General features: G+C 38.5%; 3 protein-coding genes across 6 annotated transcripts in view; 2 read left to right on the top strand and 1 right to left on the bottom strand.

Moving 5' to 3' along the window:
• Positions 1 to 4,420, top strand: part of trim9 (tripartite motif containing 9) — a 49,993-nt gene extending 45,573 nt beyond the window's left edge. For all 4 annotated transcript variants that reach the window (XM_074661779.1, XM_074661777.1, XM_074609658.1 and 1 more), the window contains one exon: positions 75 to 4,420. In XM_074661779.1, coding sequence (XP_074517880.1) covers positions 75 to 152 — 78 coding nt within the window. In that variant the 3' untranslated portion in view covers positions 153 to 4,420. The remainder of the gene's footprint in view (positions 1 to 74) is intronic.
• A 2,836-nt stretch (positions 4,421 to 7,256) lies between these two features.
• On the top strand, positions 7,257 to 19,308 carry pygl (phosphorylase, glycogen, liver). Its single transcript, XM_074661776.1, has 20 exons — positions 7,257 to 7,662; positions 8,277 to 8,378; positions 8,517 to 8,595; positions 9,008 to 9,111; positions 9,865 to 9,996; positions 10,998 to 11,109; positions 11,380 to 11,462; positions 11,650 to 11,787; positions 12,342 to 12,434; positions 12,771 to 12,917; positions 13,039 to 13,202; positions 14,434 to 14,548; positions 14,791 to 14,892; positions 15,315 to 15,462; positions 16,339 to 16,397; positions 16,570 to 16,711; positions 16,827 to 17,034; positions 17,122 to 17,256; positions 17,492 to 17,558; positions 18,586 to 19,308. Exons 1-20 carry the CDS (start codon positions 7,420 to 7,422, stop codon positions 18,772 to 18,774), a joined length of 2,562 nt encoding a protein of 853 aa, XP_074517877.1. The 5' UTR covers positions 7,257 to 7,419; the 3' UTR covers positions 18,775 to 19,308.
• Positions 18,279 to 27,689, bottom strand: LOC141751971 (lysophosphatidylserine lipase ABHD12-like). Its single transcript, XM_074609672.1, has 12 exons — positions 26,471 to 27,689; positions 24,979 to 25,081; positions 24,679 to 24,798; positions 24,478 to 24,508; positions 24,360 to 24,405; positions 23,104 to 23,230; positions 22,965 to 23,002; positions 21,990 to 22,069; positions 20,715 to 20,797; positions 20,522 to 20,600; positions 20,293 to 20,426; positions 18,279 to 19,375 (listed from the first exon to the last, which is right to left on the bottom strand). The coding sequence occupies exons 1-12, from the start codon at positions 26,571 to 26,573 to the stop codon at positions 19,348 to 19,350; spliced, it is 972 nt and encodes a 323-aa protein (XP_074465773.1). The 5' UTR covers positions 26,574 to 27,689; the 3' UTR covers positions 18,279 to 19,347.
• Positions 27,690 to 27,807: the final 118 nt, after the last annotated feature.

Raw genomic sequence — 27,807 nt, 5'->3', positions numbered from 1 at the left:
CAGGAAAATGAATCAAACCTCTTTGCCATGATTCAGTAACCCATATATTTGTATGTAAATGTGTTTTTCTTCAGATCACACTGCACACTGGTTTACCCATCCCTGATTTCTACACCACCGGGGATGCGGATCCCAACGACTCTGTGTGCTAAAGACTCACACACCGACTGGCTGGGGAGAACCTCTCCAGGATTTCCCAGGGTTCATCCTGCCAGTCAATAACTATGATCCACCGCCCCACCTCCTCCTGTCCCCCTGACCGACTGACCCCCTGACTCTGTGTAAGAGGCCCCATCCAGCGCTGAGCCATGCCTTTATCATGCCTAAACCTTGGACACTTGGACCATCTGCAGGACAAAACTGGATCGTGCTTTGCAACCTTGTATTTTGACGTGTTACAGTTGAAAAGGGTTTAATCCTTTTGAAAAATATACTCAAGCGGATGGACTTGGAATAATGTGCCATGATCATAATATCTGCTTAAAGGAATAGTCTGACATTTTGGAAAATAAGCTTATTTGCTTTCCACTCGATTACCACTCTCATGTCTGCACACTAAATATGAAGCTACCTGCAGCAGTCGGTTAGCTTAGCTTAGCATAAAGACTGGAAACGGGGAAACAGCTAGCCTGGCTCTGGCGAATGTTCAGAAATATGTTTACGAACACTTCTAAAGCTCACTTATTATTATTTTTAGGTTTTTATATCACTCTGTAGCTTCCCAGTGGTGTTCCAATGTAAAGCGGTGAGAAAATATTCTAAATATATTGTACACTTGAACTGATATTGATGTTTTTTTAGGTGGTCATCGCCGTCAGACAGCCCTTTCCGACGGGGAACTGAAGCCGTTATATAGCTCTCTTCAAAGCCACCAGACTCCATTCACATAAATAATCATTTTACATCGTAGAACACGAAAGTATACATACAACCCCACTTTAAAAATACAAATTAACCCAAACTTAGCACAAGTAACGTTGACTCAGCTAGTGCTATTTAGCATACAGCCATGAAAGTGGTCTTATATAACTCTCGGCAAGAAAGCAAATAAGCATGTTTCCTTATATATTGAACTGTTCCTTTAAAGGTGGGAGTTTGTTTTGTAAATGAGTCGACTTAGAAAAAGTAGCCCCCGTCATACCATCAACATACAGCTCAATATATCTTATTCTTTATTCTTATTCTACACAATATCCTGTATGTTTCTTTTCCTGCCAACGATCATGAACATCCTGACACATTTAAACCACCCAGGGGAGCATGAGAGGTCGTGTTTCATGTGTTTATGTGTGTGAATGTATGTGAGGTGGGGGTGGACGGGTCGAGACTGGTCAGCAGCTGCAATGATCCCTGGAAGAGAGCAATAGTCCGACTCTCAGCCGCGTCACTGTCGTATCCTCATCCGTATACATGAGACGCTTTTCTTAGTGGCTTAGCTCGTGTGATCCTTCTGTATCGTCTGTAAAAAAACAAAAAAAACATGCAGCCTTTCTCTGCGGTGCAGCTCTAAAAACAGGATGGATGGGTTTTGGTGTAACGTACCATGAAAGTGGGCGATTCCGTGCATTGAAGTGTGTTGTAAATGGGTTAAAGATGATGACTGTGAAGCTCTTTGAATAAGGTGCTACAGCAGCTTCGCTTCATTCTGGCTTTTTTTACTGTAGGTGACTAAATCCTGGTAGTTTTGTAATATTGTTATTGCAAAGATCTATTGCAAAGAGGTGTATAGCTAAATAAGTTATTGATGTTCAGAGTTTTTTCAATGAGAATTCATCATTGTTCCTTTATTTGATGTATAGTTATTACAGAAGCAAAGAAACTGAATCTTTTTTTTTTTTTTGTCGCTTTAAAAATGTAGTTTGGAGTTTGTTCTCAAACCAGTTTATGTCCTATTAAAACAACAGGAAAGGTGACTATGTACTGGGATGTTGTTGTGGCCTCACATTTGGGCAACAGCCTCCTCAACAGGCAACAACTAAGCCATGCAAGCAGCTCCGTGCTTTGAGCTAAATGCTAACGTTTAAATGCTGATGTTTAGCAGGTATAATGTTTACCATGTTCACCATTTTAGTTTAGTGTGTTAGCATGCTAACATTTACCAATTTGCGCTGTACACAAAGTACAGCTGAGGCTGATGGGTGTGTCTTTAGTTTTGCAGGTTTTTGATAGTTAATCATAGTATTGAAAGTAATTTAAATTTATCCCCAAAACTGGTACAATCCAAACTGCGGGGGATATGAATGTGTATACCAAATGTCGTGGCAATCCAACCCACCATTGTTGAGATATTTTGCTCAAAACCACAAATGTGACCCTCATGGTGGCGCTAGAAGAAAAGTCAGAGTATCGTCAGTCATTAAGATTCATCCTCTGGGGACCATGAATGTCTGTACAAAATGTCTTAGGAATCCATCCAATAGTTGTTGAGATATTTCACTCAAAACCACTAATGTGACCCCTCATGGTGGCGCGAGAGGAAAAGTCAGAGAATCACTAAAGGGATTAGGATTCATCCTCTGGGGACCATGAATGTCTGTGCTAAAGTTTGTGTCAATCCAACTGGTAGATGTCGAAATATTTCACAGGATAAGTGAAAACTTTGACCTGCTGGTGGCGCAATAAGAAAGTCAGAGGATCCCCAAAGTCATTACGATTCATCCTCTGGGAACTATGAATGTCTGTCAAAAATGTGTTAGGAATCCATCTTATAGTTTTTGAGATATTTCATCAGATTTCACAGGATAAGTGACAACTTTGACGGTCAGAGGATTAAGAAAAGGCTATAGGATTCATCCTCTGGGAACCATGAGTGTCTGTCAAAAATGTTTTAGGAATCCATCCGATAGTTGTTGAGATATTTCAGTCTGGACCAGAATGGTGGACCAACCAACTAACATGGCTGTCCCTGGAGACATGTTGCCACTAGCAGGGCTAAAAAAAGTAACTGAATTCAAAATGTTGAGGTCGATTTGAGGGAACTGTTGCCCTCCAAGTTGCCCAAATACGTTTCCCAGTGCATCGTCTCCCTGAGACGTACCATACATGTCTAGCATACACATAAGGTGCTATCCTGTGTTTTGAGTTTCATGGGTGTGCCTTTTCCCCTCTTCAATACCAACCAGATTTATTATGAAACTTTGCTACAAACTAGATTCATTGCTTCAGCAGAGTCAACTGTAACATCTGTGATGCCTGACTTCACCTGCTGCTACGTATCTTTTCTATCGGCTAAAAGGGCAACAATAACCATGTTTGTTATGGATATAATAACCACAGTATTGAGGTTCAGGTTCTTAACTTTATAAATCCTCTCTGTGATTTTTATTTTCTCTTTCCCTGGATTAATATTGATTGTAAATCATCTAAAACTGATATATGGCTGCACAGTAAACTATATATAATGTTCAGTATGATATGTGCATGTGTGCTGATAAGCCAGACTACTGCAGCGTTCAGCAAGTTGCACGGCCTTTGCTGCAAAGGCTGGATTCAAGCTTTGATTCATGCAACATTTAATTGGTGGGTTTTCAAGGTAAGCCTTTTGTCCGGCCGTAATTATAATAATAAAAGTACAAAAGCAGCCCCGTTCAGCTGAGGGTCACTGAGCAGCGACGGCTTCCTTTGCCTCGTACCGAGACAAGTGCAGCCTTTATCACGACATTACACAACCTCAGATTCCAGGAAACAAAATGGCTTTAATTCAGCAAAACAGTTCATTAAAGGGATTCTCCACATGTCCAGTAGGAGATGACACACACGTCTGTTACTTTTCAACACAAATTATCTTCTCATGGAGCATTTTCTATGTGAATAAGTTGTATATTTGATTGATAAATACCATAAATGTGTGTTTCTCTACTGAACATGAGAGGGTGCTGATGTAAAAAAGTGTGTGATTGTAACATTTATTATTTCTAAACCAGCCAAATACACTTTAATAATATTAAACTTAGACCCGGGGATGATTTAAAATCCATTAAACTTTTGTGAATTATTAAAAACTTACACACAGTCGCTGGGCGACACTGGGTGTTATATATCCAAATGTACATACATGTGTGTGTGTGTGTGTGTGTGTGTGTGTGTGTGTGTGTGTGTGTGAGTGTGTGTTTACCTGCATTACAACCTCATTTTAACTCCAAAGTGATTCTTTTTTTTGCCCTGTTTGATCTGAGGTGGAATGTCATCACTCGATATTATTATTTACAGTGATGCTGAAATATGTCTATGGAGAGTTTTATGAATATAAAATGAACATTGTTATTATCGTTATGATTTTAAAACAGTATGATTATTATGATTATATGTCTATCATTAACATATTACTGCTATTATTATTATGATGATGATCCGAAGTGTAATATGAGCCTCTGTGTTTTTTTTGTATGTGTGAATATTCAATAAATAGGTGTCAACAAGGTCTAATGTTCTGTCTTTTCTGTGTTTTACTGTCTTATAACAGTGACTCAAAGTAGATTTAACGTGGCTTTTCCACACGCAGGTGATCTCTATTTTACTAATTGAACAATAAACTTGACTGGACTGATAACTCAACTGCACTTTACAGGAAAGGCCAGAGCAGACTCTATCTGCTCAGGAGACTGAGGTCTTTTGGAGTGCAGGGGGCTCTCCTGAAGACCTTTTATGACACTGTGGTGGCATCAGACATTTTTTATGGAGTGGTCTGCTGGGGCAGCAGCATCTCGGCTGCGGACAGGTAGAGACTAGACAGAGTGATCAGGAAGGCCAGCTCTGTCCTGGGATGCCCTCTCGACACAGTGGAGGTGGTGGGAGAGAGGAGGATGATGGCTAAGCTGTCATCCATGATGGAGAATGACTCCCACTCCATGCAGCACACCAGAGCTCCTTCAGCGACAGGCTGCTCCACCCAAAGTGTGTGAAGGAGCGCTGTCGCAGGTCCTTCCTTCCTGCAGCTGTCAGACTCCACAACCAGCACTGCTCCCAGTAGACCACTTACACACCAAAAACTGACAATAACCTGATATTTTCAGGTGGAATTTCATTTCATTCTCACTGTGCAATATCATTTTCCACTTGTGCAACTTTGTTAATAGTCTGTTTATTGTCAAAACTGTATATACTGCTCCTATTTTTATACTTCCTTCTTTTTAAATGGTTCTTTTTTTACTGTGTTAGCTGATGCATCTTGTTTTTTGCACTATCTCCTTTGCTGCTGTGCACTGCAGATTTCCCCACTGCAGAACTAATAAAGGAATATCTTATCTTATCTTATCTTATCTTATCTTATCTTATCTTATCTTATCTTACATGGCTTTTAATTGACCCCTCGCTAAGCCCCGCCCTAGAACAGGCCACTGTCCAATCATACCTTAGCAACCGTAACTAGGCGCAGGTGTGTATGGAACCGGAACTAGCATGTCCTAAAGCAGATATCCTGAAAGTTTAGAGAGAAATGTTGTATTTTTTCGCTTTTCCAAAGCCAAGAATGATAAAGGAGCGATGCCGGGTGTTGAATACACAGTGTGGAAGACCTCACCCACAAATGAATCCATCGAAGTTCAACAAAACACCTCCTTCCTTTGCTCCGAGGTAAGATGCTAATAACGTTAGCTAGCTTAGCTTAGCACGTTAGCCAAACAAAGACAGTTGAATATCATGGCGCGCTTTAAACACATGGAAAAGTGGGATAGTTTAGTTTTATATTAGATAATAATGATTGATGATTTAGATCACACAAAAAAAAATCACACCTTTATTAATAATCAAAGTAAGGATTTTAGAAAAATGAGGAAAAATTCTATCATTGTGTTTATCAAATGTTTTCCATATGAAATATTTTCTTTAAACTGCATATGTGTGCATATCTCTGATATTCAACTATATAACAACATTGTTATGAGTTCATAGATACCAAATACTTGATTGTGCACCTTGTAGTTCCTGAGATACAGACATTTTCATACTATATCTAGTCTTTGGGCACCAGGGACTACTGTTTTATCCTAAAATACATTATACACACAGTATATTGCAAAAACATTAGTCCCATGTGTCCAAAGACTATAGATAATATGATAAGAAAAGGTTTGACTGATTTGGGAAATTTCTTCACATTTGTGCTGAGGCAAGTCCAGAGAACACTTCTATTAAAGGTCCCATATTATAAAAAAAGTGAAATTTTTATGGGTTTTTTTTTATTATAAAACAGGCCTAAGTCCTATATAAATACTGTGAAAGTATCGAAACACTCAATCCAAAGGGAAATACACACAGCCCGTATTCAGAAACTCTGCATTTGAAACAAGCTGTTAGGATTTCTGCCCATTCATGATGTCACAAATATACAATATTTAGACCCTTTACACAATTTTAAACGTAAACATTCTAAATGTGTTCCAGCTTATTTCTTGTTGCAGTGTATGTGTATGTCATCAGGTGACAGGAAGTACACATGGACCCAAACTGTTGCCTTGCAATGCAATTCTGTTGCAATTCCGTCAAAATGCGCTAAAACAGAGCGAAAATAAAGTTGTTGTTTTTTAACATTACAGCATGTAAACATGTTCTAGTAGAAACACAAAATACAAGTATGAACCTGAAAATGAGCATGATATGGGACGTTTAAAGGAAATACAAAATTTCAGTTGCGGACACAAATGGGTTAACTTAACGTGAGCTTAAAAACAAAGGTTGTCTGAGGCTTTAATTGGGACAGGTGAGCTTATCCCTTGATTTTAACGGCCTCTTCATTTACAATACTCTGCCAACAAATTAGTCTATATTGTGAATGTAGCTCTCAAATGCATATTGTAGTCCTTTCTGTCTACTTCTCTCTGATATTTCAGAACTATTATTCCAGAAATCTGCTATTATTTCCTTTAAAACGGTATGTTGATATGCTGGGTGCAAAAGCTTGACACGCCTAGCAACAGTAACCAAGGTGGTAGGGGCTTGATTTAGGTGTGTTATATTGAAGGGAGTGCATTCTTATGCAAACAAGTATTTTGTATTACATATTTGTTATTAAGTACAAAATAAATAATATCTCTATTTATGCTGAAAAAGGGAGAAAAATATGAATTAGAGGACAAACAAAAAGTAATTTTTAGTTTAAGAATAACAGTGTTTCTTTATGCAACTATAATTAGTTTGAATGAACTTACAATAAAATATGACTTGGAACTATGAATCATAGAGATTTGTGCCAGCTTAACCTACACAAAACTTTCAGTCCTTATCTGTGGTCTCTCTGTGCATCTTCTCCTGCAGCTCAGCTCAGCGAGGGCCGGCCGGGGGAAACACCCTCCCCCTGCAGTCACCAATGAAAGCAGAAAAAGGAGGAGACTGCTGCATGAAAACCTGCCATCTTCCCTTTCAACTTCACTTCCACCCAGCACAACTTTACAGTAACACACAGGACAGACCTGCCTACCCAGCATGGCGACACCTCTCACCGACCAGGACAAGCGCAAGCAGATCAGCATCAGGGGGATTGTGGGAGTGGAGAGTGTCGCCGAGCTGAAGAAGGGCTTCAACCGTCACCTGCACTTCACCCTGGTGAAAGACAGAAACATTGCAACACCCAGGGATTATTACTTTGCCTTGGCTCACACTGTGAGGGATCACCTGGTGGGGAGATGGATCAGAACACAGCAGTTTTACTATGAAGCAGACCCAAAGGTAAAGAGTTTCTCAGACTTCTCATACTGTAAATATACATTCCACATGTACTTGAGAGTAGGATTCAACTGCAAAACATTACAAAGTATCTCTAAATGCAGATAATAGTCATCTCAAATAAGTTTTTAATGTATTTGAGACACTTGAAATCCTGAAACCTACATTGCAAAGAATATATTTCACATGCAGATGACATTTGAACTTCCTTGTAACACATGTTCTATCTTAAAGTACAAAGAAGATCTGTTCACTGCATTTCAAATATTTTCTCCCCACATGGTTTGTGTTTGTTTTGGAAGAAAGCCAAATTTTTTTATTAAAGAGCAAGTCGTAATAGGAAGTAGGCTTATGCAATGTTTTTCTGTTACATAAAACGTTCCATATTTTCAAGAGGTGCAGTGTTTTTAGGTCATTGCTTCATGTCTACACCGCTAGGAAAATGTCAGCTTGTTCCAGTTTCATTCATTTGCTGCTCAGCTCTACACTTCATTTTCTGCACCATAAAGCCACAAGCAAACACAAATATTAATTTGTAGGTAATCTTTGATCTATAAAGTGTCTGAAAAGATGAAGTCTGTGCAAAGAAACATGTTTTTTTTTCTTCATATGTCCAGAGGGTGTATTATCTGTCTCTGGAGTTCTACATGGGCAGGACGCTCCAGAACACAATGATCAACCTGGGGCTGCAGAACGCCTGCGATGAAGCCATCTACCAGGTCAGACACAAGTTTACAGGAAATAGAGGCAACAACAACAAACACTGAACACACATAATCACTGTGCTAGTTTTGATCATATCTTGCTTTCTCCTAAAAATGTAAACAGTAGGCTTTTATGTTTCGCCTCTGCTGTAGCTCGGCCTGGACATGGAGGAGCTGGAGGAGATGGAGGAGGATGCAGGTCTGGGGAACGGAGGTCTGGGCAGACTGGCAGGTAAAAAAAACTGCAGATGTTTGACACAGAGAGAAAGGGGTTTATTATATTCCCTCTCCTTTAAAACAAGTCAAAGTTACAGGAAAAATGGAGAAAACAGAAAGGAAGGCGTCATACTGCTTTTATGCTGACACTAAATGAATCAAAGACCAATTATTTTTTGAATGCAAACACTTTATCTCTAGGGCAGCAATACTCCGTTATAAAATCTAGGCTATTTTGGCAGTTGTCCATGAAATACCTCTGTGTGCGTGTTGAGCGTTTGAAGCAACTTGCAGCCACAGAAATGTTGAAACCGAATGTGTAAATGAGCATTACACCATGAACTGTCATTTTATGTCTCAATTCAGCATTATGGAGTTTGTATTTTGATTTTATGTCTAATTATGAAGGGGTTTTTTTCTGCACACAGCATGTTTCTTGGATTCGATGGCCACCTTGGGTCTTGCAGCGTACGGTTATGGCATTCGATACGAATATGGAATCTTTAACCAGAAGATAAGAGACGGCTGGCAGGTAACTTCAGCTAAAAGTTATTTTCTGCTAATTTTAGCTGTTAACCACCTGCCTTTAATCTTATAAAAGGACTAGATATTTCCCTACAAACGCACCCATGTCTCTCTCTAGAGTTCATAGATTTCTTATCTTTTACTTTGAAATGCAGGATTCTGTTGTTGGCACATATTCATGGAGTCAAAATGGAGCAAGGCCAAAGTAGAAATGATTAGGCCACAATACATCACAAGCTAATCATTAACAGGAAGTTAACTTGATGTCTGTCCCTCTTTAGAGTCATTGAAGTGGTGCAAGCTCCTGACAGAAGCTGGTGTTGGTTGGTTTAGATGAAAAACAAAATACATATTGAGTGTCTAGTGATAAGAGATCCTCAAACTAAAGGCCTTTGCCCTTTTGAATTCTCCTGGTTATTTGCTGTTCAAAGCCTCAGTGTAAACATGTACTTCTGAACACTGAACTGGAGTTAAGCTCAGTGTTTTCCACTGGGGTGGATGAACTTATATTCCCTGCTACTAGTGGACAGTAAATGCAGTGAAATTTGGTGCATTTTATTCTACAGAATCTAATCTTATTATGGACCTGTTGGGCTTGATATAACATTAAAATAACTTGATTAATCAGACGGGAAATCCTTTCTTTTTTTTTTACCTCAATCTGCTGTATAAAGAGGTCAGTGTGTTGCTCTATGACTCTTCTTTCTCTCCTGCTACAACATGTTATCTCATATTAAAGCTTTTGTCTGACCTGTTGTAGGTGGAGGAGGCAGATGACTGGCTGAGGCATGGAAACCCGTGGGAGAAAGCACGTCCAGAGTACATGTTGCCAGTTCACTTCTACGGACGAGTAGAGGACACGAGAGACGGCTCCAAATGGGTCGACACTCAGGTACTGAAGATGTGTTCAGATTGCAGTAGGTACTGAGGGGTAAGATCGGGGGTGGAGACAGAGGGGTGCCCCCCCCGCCGGAGTCAGAAGGTGATAGGTAGTTAGTATCATGGATGGATTACTGAACAGGCATACTGGGTACAGGCCCAGGGGCCCCTGGAGCAGAGCCTCTGTATGAAGTGACTAACAATTATTGATGAAAAGTCAATGATATGACTACAAAGAGACACAAAACAACTATAAAGAGACATAAAACGACTACAAAGAGATACAAAACAACTACAAAGAGACATAAAATTACTACAAAGAGAAATAAAATAACTATAAAGAGACATAAAACGGCTACAAAGTGACGCAAAATGGCTTCAGAGAGACACAAAATGACTACAAAGAGATGCAAAACAGCTGCAGAGAGACACAAAACAACTATAAAGAGACTAAAAATAATGACAAAGAGACATCAAATGATTACAGAGACACAAAACAACTACAAAGAAACATAAAACAACTACAAAGAGACGTAAAACAACTACAAAGAGATGCAAAACAACTACAAAGAGACATACAATGACTATAAAGATACAAAACAACTACAAACTGACGCAAAACAACTGCAAAGAGACATAAAACAACAACAAATAGACATAAAACAATTAATAAGAGATGCAAAACAAATTCAAAGAGACGAAAAACAACTACATAGAGACATAAAATCGCTACAAAGACATGCAAAATTACCTTATTTTACATGTCTTTGTCCAGGGGCCCGTTGTCTCATACTCTGTCCATGGCTTTAGGCTATTTATTGATATTATTTCATGTGCAAGTTTTTAAAGTAGTTTATTAGTTTATTATTACCAAGAACCAGGGCTTTACAGGTGAGGCTTAACACTTTTTACTCTTTTTTTCTTTTTCTAAACCTGCCCCGGGTAAAATTACAGGCTTTTATTCTGAAGCTGTGTCTTCCTGCTGACTCACTGTTTTCACTTTTATTCATGCAGGTGATTTTGGCGATGCCCTACGACACACCCATCCCCGGCTACATGAACAACACCGTAAACACCATGAGGCTGTGGTCCGCCCGCGCCCCCAACGACTTTAACTTGAAAGACTGTGAGTGCTGAAGGCAACTTTGACTATTGCTAATATAAAACCCACTTTTGCAAAACAGTCTGTGCATTTCCTTTTTAGTTTTCAACAGAAACACTTTGCAAGACATAAGGAAACTGCTGCAACACTGGCAACTTGCATAAACATGTCTGTTGCAATATAGCTCAAATGTTGTGGTTTCTTCTCCTGCAGAGTTTAATCTTTGACTTTAGAGAACATTATAATATGTAACATGTATATATATTAACTAAAATGCACTTCACCTGTCTGTAGTTAATGTTGGAGATTACATCCAGGCTGTTCTGGACAGAAATCAGGCGGAGAACATCTCCCGTGTTCTCTACCCCAATGACAATGTGAGTTCAACATTTTGTCATTAAGCACATATTGATGTGTCTATGCAGCAATATGCAAAATACTACTACTGATTTTGCATCACAAGATCATCTTCTTCGACAAGATATGCATAATTTCCTCTAAAAAATGTCTATACTGTCTTAAAGCCAAGGCCTTCACCGTCTCTGTGCTCTTTATATGTTGTAGTTCTTTGAAGGAAAAGAGCTTCGTCTGAAGCAGGAGTACTTTGTTGTGGCGGCCACACTCCAAGACATCATCCGCCGCTTCAAGACCACTAAGAAGGGCACTGCTGGCCGAATCTCCTTCGACAGCTTCCCAGACAAAGTAAGCTTCAAAATCATCAGTTATTTATTGATGAATGCAAAAGACAAAGGAGCAGAGAACCTCAAGAAGAGAGTGACTAATGGAAATGAGTTATGTTACTTTCTTTTTTTTTTAGCCCCAGTTATTGACCAGAGGCGATCAGTTACAAATTTGTAGCACAAGCCTGATTGAAGACCTGTAACTTACTCAAACAAGGAAATTGTGTTTTCAATTAAGAGTAAAATAAAGCAGAGATAATGCATTACCAAGAAAAGTAGTGTCATTGCTTTGTCAAATGTGTTATTGGCCTGAAAACAAAATGTGCTACATTAACAGCAGGCATTTTGTTTCATAGCACCAAGTGAGAAAATCTCTGCCAAGTGAGAAACCCTGCAGATATAATATTGAGATTGTGTGCAAACGCGTGGCAAATCTTATGCAAGTTGTGTCTTTAATTCAAAGGTATTGTGTTTTTCCTTTCAGTGTTTCACAGCAGCGTCTTTAATCTCCTGTTATTCAGTTATAGGAGGTTAAATCAATAAGAAGGTGTCAGTACAGAATGTCGTGTTTTCCAGGTCGCCATCCAGTTGAATGACACTCATCCGTCCATGGCCATCCCCGAGCTGATGAGGATCTTTGTGGACATTGAGAAACTTGACTGGGACACGGTGAGTGAGAGTCAGATGTGATTTCAACCGTTTTTCTTACTTAGAATGACTCAAGAGCAACAGGATTAGATTAAGAAATCATAGCAGGTAACACAAAGGAGGTTAAAACCACAGAGCGTGACAAATTAAACAGACATTCCTGTGTTGCATAATGTTCATGTGTAATAGGGAAAGTAAGGCAGAAGTAGTTTGTTGATGCAACTTTTGCGATGTAAGATAGCATCGATATGGAGGAAAGCAAGGACACTATCAAGAAAGTAGTAGACTTAGATTAGGTTGTAAGTAGTTGCAAAGCTCAGGTGTGATGTTTAAACAGAGAAAAATCCTCCTCTGCAGGCCTGGGACCTCACTAGGCGCACCTTCGCCTACACCAACCACACGGTCCTCCCCGAGGCTCTGGAGCGCTGGCCTGTAGAGCTGCTGGAGACGCTGCTGCCCAGACACCTGCAGATCATCTACCACATCAACCAGGTCCACCTGGACGTACGTATACTGTGGCTCAGACACTGCAAAAAGAGAACGGTTGTGTTTTATTGACTGAACACACCTGTGACGTATCACATGAATCTGATATCCTAAAGGTGTGTCTGTTTTGTCACTGCAGAGGATCGCAGCTCTCTATCCAAAAGACATGGAAAAACTGAGGAAAATGTCTCTGATTGAAGAGGACGGGTGCAAGAGGGTGAACATGGCGCACCTGTGCATCGTGGGATCTCACGCTGTCAACGGAGTCGCTGAGATACACTCCAACATCATCAAGACTGACGTGTAAGCCAGTGAAGCAAAACACTGTAGCTACAGAGACAAAGCTACAGCTCTATTGGTCTTGAAAAAGTGACAAACATTTTTATAAATGACAAAGAAACGGAGGCAAACTGTACCCACAGAAAGAAACAAAGGTAGCTCAGACAGGCCGACCACTAAAACAATAGTTGCTAAACACCACATGAGTATGGGCTCATAGAAAACCACAGGATTGAATCATCTCCTCTGTGACACACTCTGAACAATAACCGGATGATGGGAGCTTAAAAGGCAGGACGTTGTTAGGTAACCAAGACGCAAAGTTACAGAACAAACAGCTAAAAACTTTCCTGAACTTTGAGAAATGAATGTTTATCTGATGAGTCAACCATCTTTGTTATAATGGTGAAGGACAACACCAGTGTTTTTGCATGTTTTAGTGCATTTACTACAAATCACATATAGTTTTTCCAACCTTTTTCCTTAAGGGACTCCTTTTCTATCATTGAGTAATCTGACGACCCGTGACAAAGTGCCATATTTTATGGATATTTCATATTATATTCAATGCATAACAATAGCAGTACAGAACAATTGACAAACTGTACAATTAACCCAAATAGTGAACGCAATAACTGCAGGACGTTTGTGTAAAATGAGCATCAGAGATGAGTTTTCCTGTTATTTTTAGGACCTTTTAAAACAATTCTCTCTGTATTATGTATTTTCTTTTTCATTTTTAACAATCATATGTACTTAATATGCTTTTTTTTTTGACAAGTTCAGATTTTTCTTCTCCCTGACGCTTGGTAATTATCAGCTTATTAGCTGTGTTATCTACGTACTTTTAATGCAGGACGAGGCTGTTCAGGAGAGAGGAGAGGGTCTGTGAATATACCTTGTGTTCCGGTCTTTACCGTGACATTATCTTGTTTATATCTTTTAATAATGATCCAATTTAATAATCCAATATTTAAAAATAACAATTTCATTCAGTTTTCTTCACAAAAATGAATGAAATGCTGAGATATAGGCCGACTGCATCTATTTTTGTAAAAAAAAAAAAAAAAGTAAAATGTGTATTACAAAGGTCAGAAAAATCGAAACATCACATGATTTTATGGTTGAGGAGATAAAACAAACATGCTGGTTTGCTCCTTTAATATATTCACTATTCAGATGTTTCCATTATTTTGTCCATGATAAACCAAATTAAGTTCTCCCTTCAAGAACGTTTCCCATTGTTCTCCCACAGATTCCGTGATTTCTATGAACTAGAACCGGAGAAGTTTCAGAACAAAACCAACGGCATCACTCCCAGACGCTGGCTGCTGCTGTGCAACCCCGGACTGGCTGATCTCATCGCTGAGGTCTGTCTGAGCTGTAAATAAGTGATCGGCTGCCAAGAGATGTCGTAGAGAATCCTCTATAATATATTCCCCAGCTGTCGTGTGATCGAATCTTGGCGTAGCTTTCTCTCCCGAGTCTTTTTACAGCCCGTGTTCCAGTCACCTTTCTAGATATACTGTATATGAGGTGGAGTTTGTAGTGTAGTAAACACTGTCAGGTTGTTTTGCCCACATTTTACTGTGACCTTTAACGTGTCTTTCAGGTCATCGGGGAGGATTATGTGAAAGACCTCAGCCAGCTACAGAAGCTGAATGATTTTGTTGACGATGCTTTGCTCATCGGTGACATCTCTAAAGTGAAACAGGTACATTAACTCAAGTACTGAAGTACATTTTTGAAGCTACTATATACCTCTGTTTTACTGTGTATCAATAGATTTAGAAGCTTTGTCTGACATGAAAGTAGTTTAACTGTTATTGCAAAGAGGTTCCTGTTTTTATGTTACACTAATGATTGCATGATGTTGCCATACATGCACAGTGGAGGCTTTGTCCTGTTACACCATGAGTCCACACATTTCAACATGTTAGTGCCTGTGTGTGGTAAAAAACATCATGTAGTTGTTTATCATCTCTGCACGTCTTTGCAGACAAAGACATTACAATCTGTTATATTTGTGCATTTTGCAGCTTTAATGTCTGTACGTGTCAGGACATGCCGCACCTGTGATTCAACTTCACCTCACTGAATAAATCCTTAGTCATGTATTTCTGATTTTTCTCACAGGACAACAAGGTGAAATTCTCCCAGTACCTGGAGAAAGAGTACAGGGTGAAAATCAACCCATCCTCCATGTTTGACGTCCACGTGAAGAGAATCCACGAGTACAAGCGGCAGCTCCTCAACTGCCTGCACATCATCGTCATGTACAACCGTACGTTAAATGACTCATTACTACGTTCCTGAGAAGGTTTCACAAGCCAACACAGCTCTCTGTGAGAGTTACATGATATAATCTGACATGTCCTGATGTGTTACTGAGCACACAGAGTGCCCCTAGCCAGTTAAAACAAACACTAAGAGTGAGATGGATCTGCCTTTTCAATCAACTGTGGGGTAATTTTCCATGCAATCATCAGACTGTGATAAACAGGAAATCTCTTTCATCAGCAGTTCTGTTTTGTGCAACATGCAGTTTACTTTCATGCTGATTTACCTTTACCTTACTTGGGAATATTCCCAGCAAATATTTCTATATACATACTTAAAAAATGGCTATTTAAATCGCATAAAGTTAATCGCATATCTGTTCAAAATGTATCTTAAAGGGAGATTTGTCAAGTATTTAATACTCTTATCAACATGGGAGTGGACAAATATGCTTGTTTTATGCAAGTGCATGTATATATTTATGATTGGAAATCAATTAACAACACAAAGTAATGACACATATTGTCCAGAAACCTTCAGATGTACTGCATTTAGCATAAAGAAATATGCTCAAATCATAACATGGCAAACTGCAGCCCAACAGGCAACAACAGCTGTCAGTGTGACTAAAAACAACATGTATAAAATGTGTTTTGTGCTGCATGGAAGCAAAATGCAACTTCTTAGTGTTTTGTACTAACCCATTGAATGATTTGCTGAGACGTCATACTGTAGTATGTTCAAAACAATCCCCTCACTTGTTTGTTGTCAATGCAGAGACCTGAGAAATGGTAACTGTAATGTGTTCATATGTCTGTATTTTTATTGTTTTTGTTAAAACTGCATCACTTTTAATGGGTGTCCGTTTTTGTTTCCCAAGGCATCAGAATGAATCCCACTGCACCTTTTGTACCACGAACAGTGATCATCGGGGGAAAGGTACCAGCTCAGACACAGCAGACATGACACAGCAGACGTGACACAGCAGATGTGACACAGCAGACGTGACACAGCAGACGTGGCACAGCAGACATGAAGTTCAATAAACAGGCCGACAGGTGGAGTGATATTTTAGTTTTACAGTAAGTGCGTCTCCTGTCACACTCTGCAGGCTGCTCCTGGGTATCACATGGCGAAGATGATCATCAGGCTCATCACTTCAGTGGCTGACGTGGTGAATAACGACCCCGTGGTGGGAAACAAGCTGAAGGTCATCTACCTGGAGAACTACAGGGTCTCTCTAGCAGAGAAAGGTAGCGTTCAGACTACTTTCTTTGGTTTCATGTGAAAATATTATCCATTATGGGGAGAGCAACTTCCTCAAATGTAAGGATGGTGCACCAAAAATGATGTGCTCTCCCTCTCTAGTGATACCTGCCACAGATCTGTCGGAGCAGATCTCCACCGCCGGCACCGAAGCTTCAGGAACCGGTAACATGAAGTTCATGCTGAACGGAGCTCTGACCATCGGCACCATGGACGGAGCCAACGTGGAGATGGCCGAGGAGGCCGGAGAGGAGAACCTGTTCATCTTCGGCATGAGGGTGGAGGACGTGGCTGAAATGGACAAAACGGGGTAAAGGAGCCTGTTTTGTTGTTTATATTTGGTATTTTATAGCTCTTTTTATGTTGTATATTAACGTGTGTCTTTTTTTTTTTTTAGATATGATGCCATGTCGTACTACAAGAAGATCCCAGAGCTGAAACAAGTGATGGACCAGATCACCAGTGGATTTTTCAGCCCTAAAAATCCAGATCTTTTCAAAGACGTCACCAACATGCTCTTTAAACATGACCGGTGAGCAGCACACAGATGCATTCTTTACTTTCCCGTCCAGTTTAACTTACTTAAAGTTAATTAATTAATCCTCCAAAACTGTTTTATATGAGAAGCAAAGGTCACTGATACCGTCATGTCAACAATCATTCTTTGTTAGTTTTGCTTCTAATGATGGATGTCAAACTTTTAGCTCTGTTTTGTAGAGTTCAGGTTGTCAGACTTGATGTATTTATCCTCCTCTGTCTCTCCTCAGGTTCAAAGTGTTTGCAGACTTTGAGGACTACATTAAATGCCAGGCGAAAGTCAGCAAGCTCTACGAGGTAACATCTAACAGACAGCTAGACAGCTGTCATTGGGCTTAACTCAGTTTTTAAAGTATCACGAAGCTGGCTCATTTTCAGCTGGGATAGATCACCATGGTAACCTCACTTAACTTCAGGATCTGATCAACCAACTACTGACCGATCAGAAAAACTGACTCATCATTCCTACAGGATCCTGACACGGACATAAGCACTGAGTTCACAATAAGGTTACAAGTTATAAAAAGCAATATCTGTTTAGGTCCTTAATATCATTTTGATCTTCTTTTTGTTCATGGATTTACGTGTGTCACTTTGGTTTTCTCACAGATCTTCTAACAAATGGAGGGATTTATGACACTAAATAGCTACATCATGACGATTATAGCTGTAACAAGGCTTTGTAACCCAAAGAGAGCCAGATTAAGTCAAACTGGCTTCGTGAGTGCCAGAAACTTTAGACAACCACAAGAAGGCATTCTTCCTTTTCCCTTTTACGGTCCTTCACTCCGTTCACTTCCTTGTCTTTTTTGTTTTCTTTTAAATTACCTGTTACCATGTTTTTTATTTTACGTTCTTTTACTGATTTTAAGTTGTTGTTTCCCATTTCTTTTCTTTTTTGTTTTACTTTGTGTTCTTTGTTTTCTTTTCATTTTCTTTTACTTTGTTTTCTTTTTTCTTTTATGATTTCTTTCACTGATTTTTTTGTTGTTGTTTTCTTTTCTTTTACTTTGTGTTCTTTGTGTTCTTTGTTTTCTTTAACTGGGTTTTCGTTCTTCTGTTTTTCCTTTCCTTTTTTGTTTTGTTTTTCTTCTATAGTAGTATAATAGCATTTTTAAAAAAAAACAGTTATTACAAATAACTTTACAAAAGGCAGCATAAAATTAGAAATTGTCAAAAGAACGAGTAAGATGTATAAAATGGTCCAGCAGAAATAAAAAATGATTACGAGAAGAATGATCACAAAGACAACAAACCCACAGTAGCAGAAACACCACAGTAGTTATGAAACCTGTAATAAAAATGTTTTATTCTTCTCTAAAAGAATCCGACGGAGTGGACGAAGATGGTGATCAGGAACATCGCCGCCACGGGGAAGTTCTCCAGCGACCGAACCATCACCCAGTACGCCACCGAGGTGTGGGGCGTCGAGCCGACCGACCTGAAGATCCCTCCTCCCAGTGAGCCCAGAGAGGCCTTCGAGGAGACGGCCAGAGCTCTGAAGAAAATGTGAGGCTGTTTCACCACCGAGGGCGGCCTTTATGTTTACAAATCATTTAATGTTCCTTTAACCTTCAAGTCACTGAACTGAACAAGAACTGTGGGTGTTTCAGAAATCACATCTGCACACGTTTTTATGTTCTAAACACTTTTTATTGTCAAAGCACTTGCATTCAAAAAAAAATGTCTGTTACAATCTTTTAGCACCCGTACAGTAAACCAAGAGTCAGTGTGGAGAGCGAGATCCAATCATTTGTTCATATTTGACATTTCAGGAATTCAGTAGGATGTCAGTAACAGAGCAGCTGACTAAACTGAGTTTTTAATTACATTCCTGTGACTTTATGCTGCGTGTACTGAGTGACGACGCCTGTCTGTACTCCAGACAGAATGAAACATAGTATCAGTATAACTTGGCTATTGAAAGCTACAAGTAATGAAATTAAAAATAAAACGTTACTGGTGAGAGGAAAATAATGAAATAGAAATAAAATGTTTTAGAACACACACATTTTGTCACAAAAATAAACCTGTATGTTGGAATCCATTGGGCCTTATTTACTTCTGTGGAGGAGGGAGAGCTGATCTACTCTCTCAGGTTTTGTAGGAATTTCCTGCAACCAAAACAGAATATTACATTTATTTCCTGTTGTTTGCTGAGCTTTATGGACAAGGTTTACAGGAAAAACACTTAATGAAAGACACATTTAGGGGAAACACCCCAGGCAAACATTGTTTTTCATTCACTGGTCAATTTTAAGATTTCACTTCCATGTCTTCTTTCAGACTGGAGGAAAGAAAACATCCAAAATACACATTTAGGTGTTTATTTTACTACTTTGTCTGTTTGCGTCTGCAGATTTCTACTAAATTCACCAAAAGTTAGCATTAGATAATTCCTCATTTACATATTTAAACATAAATTTCAGAAAACTCATAATTCAAAAAATAATTGCCTTAATGGAAGTCATCAACCGGGGAAGTTTCATGGTGATATCTATTAGTTAAATATTTTTACCCCATTCACTTGTAGTGTCTTCAAAATGTATGAAATTTTACAATCCATATCTTTAAAGGCTGATTTCTCAAAATCTCCACTTCAGTAGCTCTTACATCCACCAAAGTTTCATTCCTATCTATATTCTGCAGGTTTTTACAGAGGGGTTTTTTCATATATCATTCATAGCCAGATTTATAGAAGATTTTTTTCCTAAAAAAATATTTTTTTTATGGCTGTTGACATTATTTTCTGATTTATGTATTGATAAAAAAAAGATATCCAACATTCTCGGAGAAAAAACCTTTGACTCTAATATGTCAACAAAATGAAACAAAAAAATTTAGCCTGACTTTATCCAATGTTCAGATTTCTGTTCTGGAAATTTATGAAAATTAGCACAAATTTAATAAGACAAAATTATCACACATTTGTTACATTTTTACCCTATTCACCTTGGGGTGTCAGACAAGCATCAGTTGTTGGTTACACTTGTGTTTTGCCCAAATTCATGTCAGGTTTGACTAAACTTACCCGATCACATTTGGCAGATTGGGATCTCTATAGATGTGGCTGTGTAGGTATCCAAGATCGGCGCTGTAGGTGATCATTTCAACCGGAGCATCTCTGTTGTTGTATTTTTTAGACTGGAGGGCTATCTTGAACAGCTGGAGACAAAAAGTATTTTCAACATGGCAGCAGCTTTATCCACGAGGAAATGATCTAAACAGTCAAAGAAAGCACACATAAAGACCAACCGTACCCTGACACCCATCTCAAAAGGGATCTTATTGTCATCCTTTGAATGGATGAAAAGAGTCGGGCAGGTCAAGATCTTCACACTGTTGGGATGAAATACATATTCACAGTCAGATATGGATGCGTTTCATTAGCTGAATAACATATTACAATCATATTATTGTGCACATAGCTTCTTGTTTTTTAAGTGTACTTACTTTTTATCGTTGGCGAGCGCAACGTTGACGTTATCCAAGATGTTACAAAGCAAGTCATGAAACCCTGGAACGAAATTGTAAAACTGGAAGAACACAGGGTACAAAGTGAGGAGAAATAGTATTTTGTAATTTCCTGTGTACTGTAATAACATACAGATACTTGCAGAATAGAAATAGTCATTTGGTTTAAAGGTACAGTGTGTAGGATTTAGTGGCATCTAGTGGTGTGGTTGCAGAATGCAACCAACTGAGTACCCCTCCGCTCACTCCTCCATTTCCAGGACTGCGGTAATGTGAGTCGCCGAGGAGTGCAAAACGGTGGTAACGCCGTTCACCTCGCTCAGAGGACAACCATACCATAATAACACTACTTTAGGAGCAACGGAAGTCAGACGGCAGCTGGTGGTACCACAGTTTTACACTCTGTAAGGTGTATAAATGCTACAATAATGCGCAAGGCCTTCAGCGTGCAATAAATACGCCTTTCTTGATTTATGTGTGTCATTTGGACACCATTTATCCTGTTATGGAGGACCACAAGAGTCACGTAAACAGTAATAGAGCATTTCATTGATTAATTACTAATTGTACAATAAAAATAGGCATTAATAAATGTGTTTCATTCATTTATAAAAAGAAGAATTATGAAAAGAATTTACAAATGAAATATTAATCCATCAATAAATAGTTCAAATTAAAAAGGGATTTACAAAAACACCATAAAACAGTCAATAAGTACATCATTTAATAACATTTATTAATGCCTATTTTTATTGTACAATTAGTTATTTATCAATTAAATGCTTTACTACTATTTACGTGACTCTTGTGGTCCTCCATATCCTGTACTGTCTGCAATGTTAACACATTTATGTATAAATGCTGCGGTAAGAGAGGCGCATGTTCGAGACCGTTGTTGACCGGTGTTTTGTGACATTTGTGACGTGTTTTCTGCACTTGTTTCCGTATGCGGTTTACTTAGTTTACGTACTTATTTTTAAAGCCCAACCGTGACGTTTTCCCTTAACCTAACCAAGTGGTTTTCTTGCCTAAACCTAACTGCAGACGTTTGCATTGCGTACAAATGACAAACAAAAAGGCTAAAATGCATCCTCATGACATGCAGAATGTTCATGTAATGTCGTGGTATTTAAACGCCTTCCCGTGAGACCGGGTCGCACACACACAAAGAAACAACAATAATCTTAGTATTTGCACATTTTGTGTTTTCATGGGTTGGTAAACACCCTGAGAGGCAGCAGACAGACAACTCACCTTAGTGAACGTGGAGTAACTTATGATTTCTTTCATAGATGTGAACGGAGCATGAAGGACTAAAGCATCAACAGCAGACCCTGGTGGATTAAAGACAGTAACAACAATTATTATAAACAGATTATATAATAAACAAAACATATAGATGGATGAATGAGGTATTCAATTTGAATTTCAAGGCTTGTAAAGTCAATATTTATTGACTACTAGGTGTAATATACTGTATTGTAGAATAATGTACACATGAAATGCAGTGTACAGGTCAAGATTTTCAGTTTATAATAATAATAATAATAATAATAACTAATTATGATTATTACTATTATTGTGAATAAAACAATTATAATTATAATCCTAATCACAATAATCATGAACATAATTTTATTTATATAGCACTTTTCCAGTTTAAGCACAAAGTGCTTTCCAGATTAATTAATTAATTGACAGGATAAAAATAAAAAGTCAGAAACCACAAAAAAACAATAAACAAATTTGTATGACATACAAAAATGAGAGCACATACTGTATATCAAGCAGCACTGAGCCCATACATACACAGAAATCGTTCATATAGGTAATTAAGACGTGGATGAGAGAAATAAGATCATATAAAGCGGATGAATTTTATGTAAGTAACCAGATAAATGTGCAAAATATATAGAAATTCATATAAAAAATATTAAAACAAGTACAATTTAAATATGTTATGACAAAAAAGTTTAAAAAAGGCACCATTAAATAGTAATATAAAGAGGAAACATGTGGTGAGGTTTGATTTTTCATCTCTAGCAGTAAGTCATTTTCAGGTGTTTTGAGTTATTCTGGCTATTCCGGCTATTCTGCAAACTAACAGAAGAAGAGAGATGTCAATCAAACAGTCTCTACGTACGCACACGCCAACACACACCTGAGATCTAATCAGCCAGACTGATTAAACTCACCTGTGTGGGTTTATATGTTAATGCAGTAACCCACCTTGTTCCTGTAACTTCACTACAGTGTTGGTTGCCACCCTACAAGAGAACAAAAACAGGTATGTGTTAACACATTTCTGATCTTTCCTGTTGTGTCTGTTGGTGTCATGGACAGTGGATGTTACTGAAGAGCTACTGACGCGGCGCCGAGCGAGTGTCCCCACACACAGACGAGACCTCTGCTGTGATTCTTGACCCAGTGGTACAGGGAGACGGAGTCCCTGGTCAGTCCGGCTTCAGTGGGGCTCCCAGTGGAGTCTCCAAAACCTCATTAGAACATAGACACACAAAGCTTCAAAATCATGACTGTAGATAGACTGACAGGACAATACAGCAATAACATGATATGTGCTCTGTTTTAGACCTGAAGAAACTATTCAACTTTAACTCTTTTGTGTTGTTCATAATAGCTTTACTCCCTCACTGCTGAATGTGTAATAGTAATAATGATAAGTATAAAAATAATTTAAAAAATAAATGTTATTTAAATTAAATAAATTAAATTAAATTAAATTACAAATAAAATAAATAATATAAAATATAATAAATTTTATTTAAATATAATAAATTATACAAAAAAATATAATGTAAGGAAAGGAAAAGATTAATAAAAACAACAACAAAAAAAACCAAACAAACAAAAAACAATCGGGGTCTGTTAAACAATTAGAATAAATTGGAAATTTCAAAACAATCTAATAGTTTTTGCCAATTTAGAATTTTTGAGTTTTAAGTTTTCAATCATAGTCAAATATTTTTAAAATCAGTATCTTTAAAAATGTAAAAGGAGGGTATTATTTTAATTCATCATCATTTTATGTATATAATATTTAGATTTAGATTATAGAGATTAAACTAGGGTTTTTATATATATACTTAATTTAAAAAGTTCAATACAGTACATTCATAAACATGTTCAGATTTTCGGTAAATATATTTTACAGTATAAAAATAAAAAATAAAATATATATAATATATAAAAAACTAATACAAAATTAATAAAAATGGAATATTGTGTAATTTATTTTATTTAAATAAAATAAATTATACGACAAATAAAATGTTAGGAAAGGAAAAGATCCAATCCAATCCAAATTTATTTATAAAGCACATTTTAAAACAACAAAAGTTGACTAAAGTTGAATAAAAAACAAAAAAACAAAAAAACACTGTCAGCACCAATCACAGATATAGAGAATATGAAAAAATGATTGCATTTAACCAGCTGAGGTCACAAAAGTAATGTGTTGTTTTCTACAGCGGACTTCTGAATCATGTCAGTCATGTTTATGAGTAATCCTCATACAATTAGGACAAATCCAGGACCCCAAAAACAACTTATTATTTAGCAGAAACATGAAGGGAAACACCTGAGGAGCAACAATAAGCATCTTACCTCTGTAGTCAAAAGATATGACATGGTACCCTGCAGCGCTTAAAACCTGCAACACACAAAAAATGTAAATTTAAAGCTGGAAGTCAAAACTGAAAATGCTTTAAAACAGAAAGCGTACCTTCACCAGCTCCACTCTGTAGTCTAAGGCCCTGCAGAATTGAAATGAGAGCAATGAATACAAACAAACAGGTGGCTTTCAGACTCATTTACTGCATTGTGTTCACTGTGGATAAAGCCAGGGGCCCGAGCAGTCACGTGATACCCACTAGAGTCCATCAGGAGCAGTTCAAGGGTCCCTATCCCGCCGCTTTCACCCCACCTGGTCTGTTTTTGGCCATGGAGATAGAGAATAACAGGACTGCCGTCTCCCAGAGCGTCCCGGTACCACTGACGGCTTTTCCCCTCAGCCTCCTCCCATTGGCTGGCAGGGAGTGTATGCCTGAGAGACACAAAGATATTAGAGAGCGAGGGAAGATACGCTTGTGTTTTCAGACATACTGACGTTTTTTTGTGGTCCTATTCACTCAAGAGCCACCTGTACCGAATATGCACCTGCTCGAGGTATTCTCAAGTACTGATGCACTTCAAAGGACAAAACAGAAAGCCACAAGTGACCTACCAGACACCCAATTTGATTCCCTCCTCTACGTCGAAGTAGAAGTTGGACGTGTAGTTCAGCACGTCTTTAGGTTTGCTAAGATCCACAACCAATGGAAAAAACACTGCAGCAGGAGAGAGCACACAAGGTCAGTTAGACTTTTGCATTTAAGTCGTATTTTCATCATATCCTATCATATTGTATCACATCAGATTGTTTCGTATCGTATATAGTCGGGGTCTGGAACCTCAATTTCATTCTCTGGAGCCTTATAAAAAATGTAGCCCCCAGGTCCCTCCCAAAAATCCCTGGATTTTTTTTATCAAAGGGTCAAATCCAATGCTGGTCACCGACACCAACCTGGTCACACGTTGCTGTGGGATGGCGTTCCATTCCTCAACCAGAATGCAACTTGGTTTTGCGAAACACCAGCTTTAAGTTGTCCTATCGCACGGGCGTAGTAAAAGTAAAATTTGCCAAAATTCTCTGCCAATTCTAAACAGTGTATTCTCTTGTTGGTATTGACGCTTGTTTTGAGCTCCAGGCGCTGACAATCAGGTGCGTGATGTGCCGGTTGGCCTGCAGGGTGCTGCGCCTTACTAAAGTGATCATTTGGTGTCTGCTCCAAGCATCGGCATGCCAAGTTTGTCTAATGTGGATAATGCTCGTGGGGCAAGTTGAAGCTAGTGTTTCGCAAAACCAAGTTGCATCATGGTTGAGGAATGGAACGCCATCCCACAGCAACATGTGATCAGGTTGGTGACCAGCATGAGGAGGAGCTGCCAGGCTGTTATTGCTGCATATGGATCTTCCACTCGCTACTGAGGCTCTTGACGGTGTATTAAATGAATAAAGTGTAAAATTGCCAATATGTCTTGTTTGTTCCTCGTTACTGAGAGAGAGTTTAATCATCCAATCCACCAAACAACTCAAAACAAGAGTCAATACCAACAGGAGAATACACTGTTTACCATCGGCAGAGAATTTTGGCAAATTTTACTTGGGCGCTACCCACATAAACAGCTGTGCTGCTCATTCCACAAATGCATGATCCTTACAAGTTGGACATCACTGTGAAGGTAAATAAACAGGCTTTCCAACGATGTAAAATACAATGCCAATTATCATTGTAACAACAGAGAAATAATCGACCAAACACAAATTTCCAAACTTTTTTTTCCGAGTTTATATAAAATCAAACTGTGAATCTTTGTATATTTATGGGTCTTGTATTGAATCTTTATACATCTAAATTAGTACAATTTTCATAATGAGAATAGTGTGTGATAACATACAATGAGATCATTTTCACTGCAACCACAACACATAACTTGACAACATAACACACAATGTGTGTTTCTGCCAAGAATAAGAACATCATATCTCTTTCACAAAGTAACCACAACACCTGGTTACTGACGCATTATGTCGTTCGAGCAAACAGCTATTTTCTATGACATAATACATAAATGGAAGTATTGACTTATAGTGAGTGGAAACACACATTACTTACTGTAGTGTGAAAATACGATGTAGATCATTATCGGTGGGAACAGGTAGAGAAGGGCAGGCACTGAAGCATAGACAGCGATCAGAATTAACACAACAATCTTCATTGCTGCTCCTTGTGAAAGTATTTCCTCTCTGCAGCAACAAAATGTTCCCTTTTCCTTGATTTGAATCCAGCAGAGTGTTGTGAAATTCAGGAAATAGATAGGTTATCATTCAACTGAATCCAACTATTTACTCTGCTGCTATTGGTTCACATTTAATACAGTGTCAAACCGGTTCAAAAACAATTAAACAGAACAAGCCCAGCTTACAAGTAACAACAGTGCACTGTAAGGCATCGTGGGTGTTAAAGTTTAGTTCTAGTGATGCCACATGTTACGATTAAAAGTCATGCATTCAAAAGTTTACTGAAGTAAAAGCACAGAAGTATTATCAAAAATGTACTTTAAGTATCAAAAAGTGAAAGTAAATGAAATGAAAGTACTCCATAATCCAGAATGGCCCTTAAAGGTACAGTGTGTAGGATTTGGCGGCATCTAGTGGTGTGGTTGTAGATTGCAACCAACTGAGTACCGCTCCGCTCACTCCTCCCTTTCCAAGACTGTGGTAACGTGAGCAGCCGAGTGCAAAAACCGTGGTAACGCCGTTCGCCTCGTTCATCCTTACCATAATAACACTACTTTAGGAGCAACGGTAGTCAGACGGCGGCTGGCGGTACCACGGTTTTACACTCATGGCGGACTCCATGAAGAGGACCCGCTGATTCTTAGTTTCAGGTGATTATATGCTAATGAAAACATAGCCTAGTTATGAAAAATGTATATTCCATTTCTGCTAATAGATCCCCCAAAATGTTACGCACTGTTCCTTTAATGGTTTTAGGCTATATTATGCAAGGGATAATGTACATGAGCCGGTCATTATTGAGGAATAAACCCAGACTAGGCGATGCGGCACCCCAACGCGACACAGACTTACTTAAGAAATCAATATTTTGACACAAAAATATTCTGCGTCCGACATCCGAACTGCGCCCATAGCAACGGTCTGTTATACATAGCAACGGTCTGTTATACACAGCAACGGTCTGTTATAAAGAAATAACAGACTGTAGAACGCAGTGATTGATCAATCAGAATCAAGTATTCAACAAAGCTGTGTAATAATGTATATTACATGTATTACTGGATTATAATTATTGGTGCATTATATTAGCAATATATAAGCAAGATTTTAACGTTACAGCTGACGTGGAGCTCTTTTTAAGTACATCATATAGGCCTACTTCTGAGCAATCTGATCTGTAACAATGCATCATTTATTTGTTGATCATAGAGG

The sequence above is a fragment of the Sebastes fasciatus genome, chromosome 15 (assembly GCF_043250625.1).
Source record: "Sebastes fasciatus isolate fSebFas1 chromosome 15, fSebFas1.pri, whole genome shotgun sequence".
Taxonomy (NCBI): Eukaryota; Metazoa; Chordata; class Actinopteri; order Perciformes; family Sebastidae; genus Sebastes; species Sebastes fasciatus.
This window is presented reverse-complemented; position numbering and strand designations above follow the sequence as displayed.